The sequence below is a fragment of the Netta rufina genome (assembly GCF_964035555.1).
Source record: "Netta rufina genome assembly, chromosome: Z".
Lineage (NCBI taxonomy): Eukaryota > Metazoa > Chordata > Aves > Anseriformes > Anatidae > Netta > Netta rufina.
In genome coordinates this window covers 33,531,637-33,547,984 of record NC_140126.1, presented here as the reverse complement: position 1 = coordinate 33,547,984, position 16,348 = coordinate 33,531,637, and the positions used below count along the sequence as shown (strand labels likewise).

General features: G+C 37.9%; 1 protein-coding gene across 1 annotated transcript in view; it reads left to right on the top strand.

Annotated features, from left to right (window-relative positions):
- Window positions 1–16,348, top strand: part of PCSK5 (proprotein convertase subtilisin/kexin type 5) — a gene marked incomplete at both ends in the record, with an annotated part of 228,492 nt that overhangs the window by 130,603 nt on the left and 81,541 nt on the right. Inside the window, 2 exons of the mRNA XM_084305562.1 lie at window positions 13,551–13,668; window positions 14,734–14,922. Coding sequence (XP_084161688.1) covers window positions 13,551–13,668; window positions 14,734–14,922 — 307 coding nt within the window. The remainder of the gene's footprint in view (window positions 1–13,550; window positions 13,669–14,733; window positions 14,923–16,348) is intronic.

Sequence of the window (16,348 nt, the reverse complement as noted above, 5' to 3'; positions counted from 1 at the left end):
TGGAGAATTGTCTCTTTTGACCTGCTGGCCACTCTTCTTTTGATGTAGTTGAGAATAGGACTGGCTTTTTCAGTTGATCAACTAAATAATAAACACATTTGCAAGATGGATTAAAACTGGCCTTTTAATCCATCCAATGTTGTATTTCAACATGCATTGGCTTCTGATTTCCATTCACTAAATCCCTACTGCATTCAGTCTGGATTGCTTTAAAAACAACAACAACAACAACCAGACGGGCTTATTTCTGTTTCTTTTTTATGAGAATTCCATCCAAGACAGCAGTACTTCTTTTAAGATGAGTAGAAGTCTTGAGATTTGAACTGTTTTGTGCTAGGATCTCCTGAGGGGAAAAAATAAATAAATAAATAAATAATAAATTAATAAACAAGAACCATCAAATCTTTACCCTGGTTTCACTTTAAAACTGAAGCCTAGCATTAATCTATTCCAGAACAAGTCACTGCTACCATAGAGCATCCTTAATATATCATTCTGACCTATGACATTTCTTCTGCAACTGAATAGGAACCAAAAAAAAAAAAAAAAGAAAAAAAAAGCTTTCATTTTTGGATCCAAACCAGACTCTAACTACAGAAGATAGTTTTAGAAATGCGTATTTGACCCCATCCCCCTCACCATGCAAAGGTTCTGACATTCAAGAGCCTGCTTTTGTCCCATTTACAACAAGCTCATGCCCACATGCAGAAACACATACAGTGAGAAATAGATACTTCCTTAATTGCAATAACATTGCAGTATTTGTTATTGTGAAACGTATCCCAGGATTTAAAAAGTTTTGGCAAGACTTTGTGACTGTATTATCATTTTGTTGGAACTATCTGAAATTCAAACAATGCTTTTCAAGTAGCATAAAATAGAGTGTTTTTTCCCCCAGCTCACTTCCAAAAGTCTATATTTTTGTATTTTTCCACTTGTTGCCCAGGAAAGCCAAATACCCTGTAAGGCATTTCACAGCAGCTGTCACTCATTAGCTAAGGAGAAGTCACACTAATGCACCAGCAGTAGCAGCACTGGCAGCAGGGCTTGCACTCTTACACTACTAGTGCCTGCTTACTCAGAATCCTTGGATCCACACATTTTTCTATGTATTGTAGCAGATAAATTGTGAGGAAAAGGGCTGAAAAAGTTATCTGCTCCACTTTTGCAGAATCATGAACATAGATAACCTCAAATGGGTGACTGGGACTCGGGAAATACAACTTGACCTGGCAGAGCTCTGCTGTAGACTTCATGGTGAAATTGAAAAAGAGGAAGACAAACTAAGTGCCTCGACCTCTGTGGAGCTCAGAAATCAACTTTAACCCAAATAAAAGCACTAGTTTTAACTAAATTATTTTGGCAACTTAGGCTGAGCAAATGGTTCCAATAAAATCCAGCTCTCTTTAAACCTCTGTTGCTTTTGGAAGAAGGAGAAGAAAAAGATTTAGATTAAATCACAACATCCAAACCTGAACTCAAAAGGGGGTTTGCACACCGCTGCTGGCAAGGCTAGAACAGTTTTTTTACTATTGCACGTGGCAATATTTAGTATAATATTACACTATTATCCTTCACTGTTGCCAAGAGTAACAATTATAGTATGGTTTTTCATAGATGAATTACTCTGATCAGACTGAGTTCCTTAAGGAATTGTATCATAATTTTGTTGATGGCAAGATCCATATTTCTTCCAGGGCATGTTCTTAACAAGAGAAGGGGTGGAAGATTTTTCCTAAATTAACTAAAGCAAAGGCAGTCACAAGAAACAATCTGCCTTTCTTCTATGCATCTGGAAAATAAAGAAAAAAAATGAAAAGAAAGAGAGGGACTGGCGTGCTCCTTTAGAAAGAAGAGCTGAAAGGGTAAAAACAACAAAAATTTGGAAGAACCTCTCTCTCAACAAAGGGTCAGCAAGAGCTGGTAGTTGAAAGTGGGTCAGCATGCTTTTCAGTGGGCTGTTTTGCTGGGCTGCATGGCAACACTGTCCCTCGCTGTAGTCCTTTGCAGTGTTTCTCCATTGCAGAACACACAGAAGGAGCAATCATTATTGGTTGCAAGATTTCTTGTTTTTTATATCTTACATTCATAAAGAGAAAGATTAATTCATGAAAAGCACTTGAGCCAGCCTGTTGATTTGTTAAAGCAATGCCCATTATTTGTTTAGTTTTCTGGCAAGTAAACAGCATTCATTAAATGCATGTCAATTGAATTAAGCCAGAAATGTGTAAGAATTTTTTCTTGGTATTTTTTTTTATTATTGTTTTGCTGCCAGCATGCATGCATCTTTACTCAGGAACCTATTACCTAACAGTCTCAAGAAGAAACACTTGGATACTTACTTTGGAATATTCTCTGGTCTAGTCAGTTGTATGTAATATTTGTCACTAGATAGAGACACATAATGGTCCATTTCACTATTTCACTTCAAAATCAGATTTAATTTTTATAACTAATACAGTTAATTAACTGTATTAGTATATGTATATGGAAAAAAAAAAAAAAGAGAGAATATCTGTTTTTGTGAAGATACCAAAATAGTTGGTCTGGTTTTGCTATGGCAGATCGATATGCAAAGGCTCCTTGTTGTGTCTATTGTTTGGTCAACAACAGAGCACAAAAATGCATTCATAAAAAGGGAATGCTATGTTAATGCCAACTTGTCTCTAGGTTGAAAGATACAGAATGAAACACTGCAATTCTATGAACAATGATCAAATCATCCGAACAGTTCTTTATATATAAGCGAAGCTCCAAATACTGTCAAATACTGTCTCTGGGGAAAAAGACCATTTGGAGTGAAGGAATAGCACTAATTTGCAGAGAGATTTTTAGAGAACATCCTTCACTCTTCTTGGCTCTGAAGTATGGATAATAACATTTCAGTACAGTGAAATAAAATGCTACTGAAAGATAAAGGAAAATCAAAACTCTAGACCCTTTTTTTTTTTTTTTCATTTTGGGCCACTCTCCAGCCTAGTGGAGTTACTCTCCTACAGAAACTGAGTTATCTCCTGTGCCAGGGAGTGACAGACTCTAGCAGAGATAAGTCTCATCCATTTAGATTGACCAAAGTTTCTGCTGCTTTAGGGAAGAAGTGGTCACTTAATGGTTTATGGACTTCTAATATAATTGTTTAATTATAAATTTTAATAAAACTAGTCATCATTCTTGTTGTGAGCAGGGCACTACCAGTTCTGTGAATGAGGAAAAGATGAGTCTATCTGTGTTCCTATGACTGGCCAGATTTAAATTGTTGTAGGGTGATGAGTAACCAAGCTGAAATTCAGATATGTGTGAGAAAGTATTCACAACAGTATGCATATTTCAGAGAAGACAAGCTATTCATAAATACCCTGCTACATATTTTAAATATTTTTTTTTAATTATGTTTTCAAATCATTGTTAGAAACTGGCTTAAGACTTCGAAAAACAGAAGGCATTTCACGAGCTGGTATGTCAACCAATTGAAGCTGTTCATCTATCAAAAGGCCTTCAGTCTTACAGCTGCCAGCTGACATTTACATACAGCATTAATAGCCAATATCAACTCCTACGCAGCCATAACACCCATACATATGGTGCATGGAGCATGCAGAACATGGGCTTTGAGTTTGGCTGCTGTAAGAGCCCAGTTTGGGGTAGTTTGGCAATTGGCAACAAACACATGAAACTGCATTGGTCTTACTTTGTAGGAATGAAGAAGACTATATCCTATGCAAGCTAAACTAATGATTTCTTGTTTGTTTGTTTTTTTTTTAATCTTTCAAAAGATAAAGCTGATATTTTCAGATTAACAGATTAGAGTGCTGTCAGTAAATTATCTGCTCAACCTGTTGAGAAGCATGGGCAAATGCAAACTCTCTCACATGTGACACGTTTCTCTTGCTCTCCCAGGGCAAGAGGCACTTGGCTCAAGGCACTTGTTTCCTCACCAGGAATACCCTTAGCACCTTGTCTTCTGACCACCTGCTCCTCTCCAGAGGCCCATGGCTTCATTGCCAAGCCACCACACAGACATATTTCTGCAACTATCCACCACACAGGGAATCCCGTTAAGTCAGATTTTGCATCCAAATGCATTAGTTCTTGAAAAAAGCTCCAGCTCAGTACTGCCATTCTCTAAACTAGTAGTGTAAAGGTAACATCAGAAGAACCTGGCACCTAGAGCACTATTTACCAGTCATTAAGCCACAGGATTTTAATATTGTTGAAATTATATTTAAATGGAAACAAAGATATAACATACCATTTACAGAGGGTTCCACAAACCAGAATCTTGAATAGGCAGCTGAGAGCAAGAGTTCTGGAAAAGCAAATGTATGTGCAGAAAGACTATCCAGCCGTATCTTACATGTACATGACCTAGTCTTCAGCAAAGGCAGATGTAAAGTCTGAGAGAAAGGCTAGCACTCACCTACATAGACAGGCATTAGTATTGCATTAGTTGAACTGTTTACATTCATCTGAATGCTTTTTGACATGCTTGGAGGTTGTTTGTAGTCAGGACACCATTTAGTTTAGCAACAGGGAATTAAAATTAATAGATAGTCTAACAGCGAGCAGAAGTGTCACCCCAGCAGACAGAATATGTATGATAGAAAGAGGTCTGTGCCCTCAAGAATCCCACAGCCATCTTTAAATATCACTGTAATCATGAGGTCAATACCATAAAGTTTATCATCACTTCTAACAAAGACCATTGCTGTAGTTGGAGAAGACATGGGGTGGTGGGATTTGGAAATGAAAATGGTTGAGGAAAAAGAGCATAAAAACATGCTTCTTTTTTTTTTTTTTTAGCAGCAGCAAGTTTAAAATGATTCGTGCTTTTTATTTTATGGTCACTGCAACTTTTAATGATTGCTTTTGTTTCCTTTCCACATGTAATAGTTCAGCTGGCAGCTACAAATAATGTTTTTGAAAATGTAATATTAAAATTGCAGTCGGAATGTTTCAGTATTTCATATGTTAAACCCAAACAAATAGCAGTGTATCCAAACTATGCTGGTCTTAAGTGAGACCTAAAAGACCTCTTTGGGATTTAGGGAAGGTAGTTGGAAAATATATTGCATTCTGCATCCTCAGTCATGGTTGTTGGATATATTATTTTTTACCTAGCACAAAGTGAGATCCACCCAATGTTGCTTTCAGTTGAAAGATGTGTAAGATCAGAAATATATCTCTATAGTTCCAGAGATGTAAAAGTACAAAGTAGGAGAGGGAAGCTCTGAGAGAAGGCAGGGAGGTGTCATAACTTCTCCCAGCCTCAAACTCTTCATTGTCAAAGCTTCTCATTACTCATCCGCTCTGAAGCACTCTGTTCCCTGCTGGCTCTGAAAAGCAAGGAAAGGAACTGTGAATTTAAAATAGAATATAATCAGAAACTTCAGGCCTGTGGTGGGATACATAAAGAAAAAGTAGATTGACATTTTGTGTTACAGTTGGTTGCTTTCCTGGAATCCAATATCGTGAGTCCAATTTACACCTATTTTAAAATGTAAATGAAATGGTTCTAAATCAGGAGTAACAGCAGGCAAAAGGCAAAATTAGGATTTAAATTTCTATTATAATAGCACTCAGAATTGTCACAAATCCATGATCAGCTCAACAGAGAAAGAATTTTAAAAGATAGTACCTCTGCTGAACAGCTGACAGACTTGATGTCCATCTGTCCTAGAAACAAAGCTACATATATTTACAATTACTATACTCTGCAATTCCTAATATTCCAGACATTGCAAAGTGGACTGTCAGCACTAACAGGATATATGCCATAGGAATTACAACTTTTGACATTATTTTCTTTCAGCAAGCCCAACTCAGACCTTTAGCAAAACTCCGAAAAGGTTTGGGGGACAGGGAGGTAGAGAGAATAGAGGAAAAAAGTCTTGCCATGAACTCATAACCTAAGAGTCTACCACTTAATTTGAAGTATAGATTTCCATTTTACAGTCTTAAGAAATAAGAGCCAGGACCTATGAATGTAATAAGTGAATGACAAACTGATACAATTCTTCAGAGTAGAACACATATACAATGAAGATTGCATTTTAAAAGAAAAACCCTAAAAGTTATATGCAGTTGCATGAACCATTTACATGCTAATTGTTGAAGCAGAACATCTGTGAGGATGTTCCTGGTAATCATGTAGCTGCATTTGTAGTACGTCCATAGCAGTGGTAAGCATCTTATGCATGGGGTAGTTCTATCTTTTTTTGAGAACAACACTTGCCTTTGGGATCACCAAAGCTCTTCATTGCTGTTGCATTGCTTCAGTGTTCTGCTATAACTATAAAACTCACAGTTATTTATTATCAGAGTGTCTCTACTTCAGTACTTCAGTAGAGACACTCAACCTACCACATATTTCTATGGGGACCATGTGAAGTCTGCTTAGCAAATTAGTATTTTCGCTGCTTTGGGGTGAAGTTAGTGTTGTTCAAGTTAGAAAAATCACCATCATTGTTATTAAATAATTTGCAATATACTTCAATAAAACTCTGCACATTTGTATGTGTCCTTTCTCTGCTGAAATCTGCTGCAGCCGTGTGCATAGTCAGGAATGAGTTTGAGTCTAAACGTTGCTCTGGAGCACCAATACTTCAGAACAGACACAACCTCTGTGCAAGACAGAACAAGGAGGATGTTCTGCACCATGTGTCTGATACACCTGGCAGCACAGAATTGCTGTCTTTGTGTCTCCTGCTAACAGTCTGTCAGCATTTCCTCTTACAGTCTCTTTACCTCATCTGTCATCATCTGTTCTGAAATATAGCCTAGCATAGCAGCTCTTACTAAAATGTGTTTTTATTTTTTGATAGAATAAAACAACATTTGGCTGCTTTTATTAAGTTCCTGGGGAATCCTAAATGTACCTCTGAGGGTAAATTTGCTCCTAATAAAGGAAACTAATACATTTTCTTAAAAAGTATTCCATAGTGCAATCCCGAACGAACTTGTTTTGTTTAAAGAAAACTTGCAAGCTGCCATGTTTTGCAAATGGATCTTCATGCCTTTCAGAAGAAAACACAACATAAAAAAAGACTATCACTGAGTTAGAAATACATAGTTTCTTTTACTGTAGGTGGTCCCTAGCCAACTTTATGTCAGCAAACTTTTTTTCCCCCTTCTAAACGCACATAATCCTTAAATTTATTCTATTCACATAAGCTGGCACATTTTAGGCAATATAAATGAATGTCTTCAGTAGAGGCTTTATGATTTATGACTGAATGCTGGTCGGAGAAGAAGCAGCTTGTCTGTCTTAGGCATCACCAGCCAGCAATAGTCAGTTTTCCTCTTCTGTCACAACCCTGCTCCTTTAGAGGCAGAGAATTAAACCAGTCTTCCTGGTCACTGCTGAGGCTTTCAGCAAAGTACACAGGTACTTTGACACTCGGGAAAATGTCTGCATGTGCAGGGCACAGTAGATACCATGTGCTCTGAGCACAGCATTAGCATGATCTAGCCATATCTAAGCAAGCTCTCAGAAGTGAATCAGATACTCGCCTGGGCCTTGCTGTATGCAGGGGAGAACCTGGCAGGGCCATGCTGGGTACCCAGGGGTGCTCAGTGCTGACCACTGACTGTGAGATGGCTGAATCCCAAGACTAGAGAACTCTGCCTTGACGTTGCTAACACTCACGAGAGAGGGTAGTAACGTTTGAGTGGTACTTGCTGTAAGTATTAGTAAAGGCTGACTGTGGTGCCCCAAAAGTGCCATTTGCTCTTAGTCCCTTTTGTCAACCAGTAGCTATGCTTAATAACAACATATTTTAAATTCCTGAAGCAGATAAATACTGCCAAAGTGTGAATACTAATGTGATCTTAGATTTAATTCCTTGATATTTTAAGGTTGTATATTTTAGGTCTGGTTTTTGTGTCAGCAGTCTCAGCAGGTGAGGTACTGTCAGATTTTCATACAGAAACAAAGGTACACTGGCTGCAGGAGGTTTAGCTTCTACTAGTTGTTCCACTGTTGCTCTTGGGAGGTCCATAATTTACTTATCAGTGAATAGGAGCTTTCAATCAGACAAATCTGTAAAATCTAGAGGAGTGATTGTGCTGTTTGTTTTCTGTTTTTGTTTTTTTTTTGGGGGGGAGTGGGGGCAGCAAATCAATTGTCAAGTTGATTCACAGTTACTATATTATTGGAGGAATAATTTGTATGGATACAAAAATCAGTAACTGACATGAACACAACTAGGAGATAAATCAACATATTCTGCTATCCTCTGTCTAGAAACAGAGACTCCTCAGTTTCTCATTGTGCGTCTTTGTAGCTACTACTTTTAAGACAAATTTATTGGATAATTTTCTGTCCTTTAAATCCTCCTGTAGTATGATGGTAAGATTAAGAACTTAATTTTCTTCCATCCCTGCTGAGTCTTTATAGATTGCTGGACTTAAGGAAATCATACAGGAAGGGGGGATTGGGTTTGTTATTTGTTTTCTCCTTATGTAGAAAAATTTGAGGTTTGCTTCTCTATAAAATATAAAATTTCAAATCTTGTACTTAATGTAAAAAGCATGAGGGATTTGATTTTATAACAAAGAGTAAAAAAAAAAAAAAAAAGAATGTTCTTGTACTTTTGTGTTACTGCCTTGCAAAGCAGTTATATGTTTCAGAAATCACATCCAGTTATTGCAGATTACTGGTCATAGATTGACACAAAACAGGGAATTTAGAGTTAAGGATATGGCTGAAACAAGATGAATTCTCATTCAAGATCAATGCTCTCTTAGTTAATACAAGACAAAACAACATGAAAATAGTTTAAGTATTGTCCTGTTGTTGCATTTCTCCTTTCTTGTCCATTAGTTTTATTCAGACTCTCTTTTCTGCTTGCAATGTAAAGCGTTCTAATATACTAAGCAAACAACTGAAAGTTAAAGTAATATAGAATTAGAGCTTTATATCTGCAAATAAAGTATCAAACATAAAAGAAATGCTACTGTATGCTGACTTGAGGTATTTATATGATGGACATAACATAAGAGTCTCAAATCTTCTGGTCTTGCTAAGCAGCATTTAAGAAAATCAAAGTATAAGGGACATACTCTTATTTTGCAGCTTTTTTTTTTTTTTTTTTTTTTTTTGATGAGTCTGAAGCATAAATTTATGCTACCTAAAGTAGCATAAATGAACAGACCACAATTCAACAGCTAAAACAGCTAAATCTAGCTTAGGACAGCTGCATATCCTCATTTGAAAAACTGAAGTTATGGACATTTCAGAATCATTAAGTACTTGATGTGTGTGTACGAAATGCTTATATTTCTAATGCTGCTTTCATCGTATAGAAAATTAAAGGACAAAATTATAGTGGGAAGAAAATATTCTAGAGTGTTTTTCATCACATGAGAAAAATAGCAAGGAAGTAGCTTAGCATCTAAGCTACTGATGAGACATCTTGATGACACGCAATGGAACTCCAGCCTAACAAATCAAGTTTAGCTACACTGAAGCACTGGAAGTGCTGTATTATCAGTGTCTGTGTCCAGGTTTCCTGCAGTCTGCATGATGCTGCGTTATGATTTATCAGCTCCAGCATTCATATTTCTCTCAGTCAAGTCAAGTGGGATACACATTCTGCCTTTAGATTTAGGGGTAGCTTTGCATCTTCTTTGTACACAAATAAGAAAGTTATTGAATTTTCAATAACAGATTCAGACAAAAACAAAGGGATAATGAAAAGCTGGGGAAGTCTATCCAGCAGATGAGCAGGCCTTGGTTTCATGCTGCACTAAGAGAGGAACTGCTCTAGGGATAAATAAACAGACTTTAGCTCTGGGAAATGTTATTTTCTGTAATGATAAGAAGAGTAAAGAGATAGCTAAAACTCAATATTTACTTTGTGTTCCAGGAGTTTCTCTGAAACTAGTTCTGCATCTGTAAAGCTCTGTGCATGACTGTGATTTTGCGAAAATAGAAATAGGTCAGTTTGTATTGCTGTGTGAGTAGGGAGAGGATTAAAGAATAGTTCTGCCCATTGATACCTTGAGCACCAGATCACAGTTCTCAGCCCTCAACAAGAGAAAAGAGCTGTTTCTTAATCATCAGCTTATGTTACACCAGTTTCACATTCCAATGCCATCTCTAAAAGCAAAATATCTTCTTGCAGAACAGCCTTGTACCCCCTCTAACATGGTCAATGATTCCTAGCAACAATCAAGCCTAGTACTAAATCAAAGCAGTGATAATGTAGAGCACTTAAGCGCAAGGTCCTGGGGCATTTTGCACTTGCAGTCACCTTATCTCATTCTGCAGTCATCAGTACCTTTCAAATACGGCTTTTTACAGTGTTAATGGAAGTGAGCTCAGTACCATTTGCATACAAATCAATGGCTGTTCCAGTTGCTTACCAGAAGACATTTATGGCCCTTTGTAGACCATCAAGGTCATTTCTTCCCTCTGGGAGAGACACCCTGGCATTGAGTTCACAGCAGTACCATCACATACACAGATGAAGGGGTGCAATTTGAAGGCAGTAAGAGACAAAATCTGCTTTTTTCTCTGAGACACTGGGGATCAGCTACTTTTCTTAACTCTGTAATGGTTTCTTAAATTGCTATTATTTAGTCTTTGAAAATGATGGGCCTCTCCTGGTACCTGCAGCTGCTAACCGACCCACTGGATCAAGGGCTTTGAAGTGCAAACATTGCAGACAGCCAAATGTTAGCTGTCTGGAAGCTTCTGCCATGGAAGGCTTTAGGAGCACCCCTGACTGTCAGGATGTTTTGATTTGAATTGGAAGGCCTTTCAAGGAAAAAAAAAAAAAAAGCCAGCAGGTGCAGAACTTTTTACTCCCATCTCTGTTCTCATGCAAGAGAGTTTAGGCATTGAAGGTCATAATTGTCATGGACAATTAACACATCTCTATAACTTTGGGTGAAAAAAAAATATCTCATGAATGAAAAATGAGCACAACTATCTTGAAAGTAATTTTTAGGGTTAGAAAGATAGAAAGTTCACTCACTAGATTTTGTTTTTATTTTTTTAATGTGCATATTAGGGCTAAAAGGGCATTTCTAGTGTTTGCTGGCTTAAAAGCCTCTTAAATTTTAGTCAGAAGCTCACTGTCTGTCATGGTGGCATTGTTAGGTGCTTTTCTGACCTCATTTCTGGGTGAGCAAAGGGAATTAAGGAGATGTTTGTCTCTTCTTTCAGGTCAACATATTGGTTGAACACACAGTGATTTACAGCACTACAGACATCCCATGCACTGAAGTAGATTGTTTCCTTTCAGGAATTAAAAATGCATTTTCTATGTACTAGCTCAAAGGTTCCTTCCATTCATAAAAAATTAAACCCTCACTGTCAAAAAGTAGTACTTTACGGAGCAACTGTGTACTGTTACAGACCACAAGTTAATACTCTTGCTCCTCCCACTGTTCTTCTGAGCAGACAATGACTATTAACTAAAATTTTAAAAAACAATAGATGCAGTCTATGAATAGACAAGTGACTCCATAGATAAACATGCAGATGCAGTTTTTACAAGATGTTTATGAGCAAGGTGATTTCCATCTCAGAAACCCTCTTCACAGTACAATTTCTCTAAGCCTTCCTCGCCCTTTTTCTGGATACCTCCACACACATGTAAAAATACGGTATCCTTTTCCCTGTCAATTGGTTTGTGGTGTACATTAAAGAGAATTCAGAATTCTGAAGGAAAGCTGAATTTAATTACTTTCATATATTTTAGTAATTGTGATTCATTTCTGAAAATTGTATCTGTCTCCTTTGGCAGAAGAGCTGTGCTCAGTTCTTTCAGAATGAACATTTCCATGCTATTTGCACTTCAGTTTGGGAATGTTCAGTTTGGGAATGAGGGAAAAAGGAGATGGGAAAAAAAAAATTCATTGCACCTTATAGGATTTTCCATTGAGGAACCCTCTTTGGCTGGTAGTTCTAAACCGTATTAGATGCTGCCATATTTGGAAGATGGGATCCTTAAGCACTGATTATTTTAATGCTTTGAACTGTTACTTGTTTGACAAGGTTGGGGTTTTTTTGGAGAGAGTCCTATGAATTCTGGTTTGGCAATAAATGGAGGCTGCTTTCAGAAAGCCTCTGCAAAGTGCACTTGGAAAGACTTGCACCATGCCTTGTCACATTACTGATTAAAATAGTACTTAGGATTTTCTGAGGGTTTTCTGGTAGCACTGTGGAAGCAAGTAAAACTGATGTATTAATACAGTGGTATTTGTGATCTAAACTCCTTCCTCTGGTAGATTTTCTTCTTTCACCTCCTCCCATCAGGACTTTACCAAGAGCACCAAAGTGTCACACAAAAATCAACACAGTTAGCAGCTCTTTCTAATTCATCAACATGCATTTGCAAGCTTCTGTTTTGATTGGACAAGCAACAAAACAAACATGCAAACAAACAAAACACAGCTGATTCAGTAAGTGAAAATTCTTAGTCTTTGTGAGTTTCTGGAATGCTTGAAACAGTTACATGAAGTTAAGTACTCATAAAAATTAGCAAGAAGTTAGAGATACAGGATTGGCACAAGCCTATAGGAAATGTCTTGTCTTGTTGCTGAACATTTGAAAGTTCAGTCCTTTGTATCCTAAAAAGCTGATGATTTAAAGCATTTTGCTTCTTTTAGTAGAGGGCATTCAGGCATTAAAGACATTAAGTTTCTTGCAAGGGAACCATTGATGGTTCTCCATAGCATGAAGGAAGGGTAGGTAGAGGTGAGATAGTAACATCTAGGAATGAGTATTAACAGAGTGCTAATGGAGTGCTCAGTACCACTGTGTGTGCAGTGCATGCAGTAGGTAGGTAATATCAGAGGTCAGCAACAATGTCAACAGCTGTCTCCAGCAGTAACTTCACAGTCTTTCATCTGCAGATGTAAAAAGGAGGTAGAGGGAGGAATCTTCCTGACATAAGCATTACATATGAACAAGATTACCTTTAAAACACTGGACTTCAGATGCCATGCTTCTCAGCCTCATCATGCAGGCAACTTTAGGGAAACGTCGGGTCTCACTGGTTGGCAGGACAGTGGGAAGCATACTGCATACTGGAATAGGAGACCATCCACATGCTGCTTACACACAAGAAAGTTAAGAGCGTACCACATCTATAAAAGTCAGTCTGATCCTTCTTAATTACACTGTCTCAGTTATCTTCAATATTTACGTGCATGCATGTGCTTGCTATTTGAGTAACAAAAATAGCTCTCCTCACCTTCTTTACTCCTTTCAGCATTACATTATATAAGAGATCTGGGCTGAATTATGGCACATGGGTAACAAACAATCCGAGGCACTTATACTGCCTGGCATTCTGTGGTTCTTGTCCATGCTTTGTGCTGATCATTTGTTGTCTCTCTAATAAAGCAGTGAACAGATTCAGTGAACAAATTAGACAGCCATTATTTTTCCAGGCCAGGAGATTTTTGAGCTTTCTGTGAAGGCAAGGGATAGGTGGTAAAGAAGCAGTTCCTTTTAGGATCTGACTCTCTGGAATCAGCCTATGATGAAAATCAAGATTTTATGCTATAATTGCAACTGTTCTGTTTGTGTCTTGCAGTGAGCCACCTCTATGGATTTGGACTGATGGATGCTGAAGCAATGGTGATAGAGGCAGAAAAGTGGACAACGGTCCCTCCACAGCATGTGTGCGTGGAGAACACAGATCGGCAAATCAAGTAATACCCGCTGCCAAAACTCTTGCTGGCATAAACTTGTGGAAAGAAATTGGGTATAATTTACCCCTCCCTTGCATTGTGTTTAATGTATCATTTTGAAAGCTACACTGTCACCTTCACAGGTCTCAGGTCATTTGTCTATAAAGGTTGTTCCCCATAGCAATTGGAAAAAAGGCCCTAGTTTAAAGAATGCCCCAGAAGTTGAAGGTACAAAACAAGCCAGGTTGGATGTTGATGAATACTGGTATAGAAGTATAAGAATGTCTAAGAAGAAGAATGTCCAATCAAGTGCACTGCAGTCACCCTTGTAAGATGAGTACAAACTTATCAGCTGGGGGTCTGACAAGTAAATACTCTTGTCATTAAAACCTTACATGGTAGTATCTCTCTCAATCAGTCTCAAGAGAGCCTGTCTAAAGGCTAAGACTAAATTGCTCTCTGCTTGCTAGGATAGGTTTTCCACAGAACCAGGCTTAAGAGCGAAGTTCTGTAAGTGCACTCTGTGACTACAGAGAGAGCATCAGACACAAGACACGTTTCCAAAGCATTAAGGTCATTGTGGATACTTTTTTTTGACAAATATACTTGACAACCTTGACCCATAACTGATATAGTCTGCAAGGACACTGTGCCAATTTAAACCAGCTGAGTCTGATGCTGGTTGCCCACTGTTTGCTACAGTTAACATGTAATACTTGCTATTACGTAAGCAAGGACTATGGCTATGCCAGGCATTTCCTGGGGCTTAACAAGCAGCTGTGATCCCATGACAATCCCAACAATTCTCAGCTGGCCACTAATCCTCAAAAATGCTCTGTCCCAAAGGCTTATTCCTTTTACAGGTTTTTTACAATCCTCTTTTAACATGTGGGCATATCAGCGTAGCCCTTAACAGAAAGCCGGGCAGTTGCCAGGAGCTGCAGTAAAATTACACTGTGGTGTGTTTCTGTTGGGAAATAAGCGTTAAAACTAAAGACATTCACTACTCTGCAAAAGCGATTGGGTTATCTTATTCTACAGAATAAGCAAGAAATGCTGATGTTGTTTTATATGCTTACATTATAGAACAATACGACCCGACAGCGTTGTCCGTTCAATTTACAAAGCCACTGGCTGTTCAGATAATCCTAACCACCATGTGATCTACTTGGAGCACGTTGTTGTGCGCATCACCATTACTCACCCTCGACGTGGAGACTTGGCAATTTACCTAACCTCTCCTTCCGGAACTAGGTCACAGCTCTTGGCCAACAGGTACAGTATGACAACGCAACTTCACAGTCCAGTCAGCATGCAGAGCCTGCACTGAGACTGCAGCATCAGCAAAGAATAGTCAAGCCATTACCATAGGATTGCTGACAGACACAGGCTAATCATTTTTTTCAGAGAAAGATGGAGAAAATGAAGTGCAAATGAACTCAAATATGTAAATCTCTGTCTTTATTAATAGATGAGTAAGCTGTAAATCCACTGAAGATCATCATCTTTAAAAAAAGTATTTGTCTATTTTCATACCCTTGTGTGGCTTACCAATTATTTAATGGCTGGAAAAGAAGGAAACTGAAGCTGAATGGATGTGTGCTTCTACTATACTTTTGGCACTTATTATTCATTTCTCTCTTTTCTCATCCTTTCTTCACTAGTAATAAAAATCAGATAGAATGGTAATTTTCTACTCCTATTTTCTTTAAGCTTTGTGAATACAGCTATGACTCCTGGCATCACCAATTTCTTCAGGACTTTTAATAAATAGGAGTTTTCCAGCTTTCAAGACTGCCCCACATTCATATCTATATCATCCCAGCCAAATTTGCCAATACAGTGACTATCAAGCTCTGGAGAACTGCATGTCTTCCTGACCCTCAGTTGTTAAATGACCTATCTTTCCTCTTGAGAGGAAGGAGCTATTTTTCAGACAGGTGGAGCTCAAATTGATTTGGTTCTGACAGAGATATAAACCCACATTTTCATTAGAGATGAGGTTAATTTAAAAGAAAAGATTCACTGAAAATATTCTTCAAACTATAGTCATAAATGTACCAAATAGAGAGCAAGTTGTGCCAGAATTTTGGGGCACTCAAGAATAACTTCTGTGTTTCGTTATGAGTGCCATCAGTGCCTTGCTGATAAAACATGAGCATAAATATCTATGTATCTCTCTGCTACCCTGAACAAAAAACCTTGCCTTTTACTAACTGTGCCAAGGCAGACTTCTACCCTCAAAACAGTTATGAATCTGGCTTTTGTTTTCTCTTTGAATAAATTCCTCTTTAGTTTTCTATTCCATTTTTTATGCAACCATTCTTCCATGCTTCAAAATGAGAAAGTCTAAAACTCCTCCACCTAGGTATCCAAACAAAACAATCTTGTGTAAACCCAGTGGTCTTAACACAGCTAACTTTTGGCTCTAGACATTCATGTCTTGCAGTTGACTCACAGCAAGTGGGAGATAAAGACATTCCAGTATTCACAGTTCACCTCTGGTGATGACTGGTATGTGGAATAGGTACAAAGTCTAATTCACTCTCTTTGTAACCTTAGAAAGTAATTTTTCTTTACCTGTGGTAGAAAGATGCAAAGGTATTTATTAAAATACAGTGACGTTCAGCTGTTTCTTACACTAAACTATCAGAAGGCTAACCAGAAAACGAAGAAACCTGAAAGACCTTTTAGTGTTTTG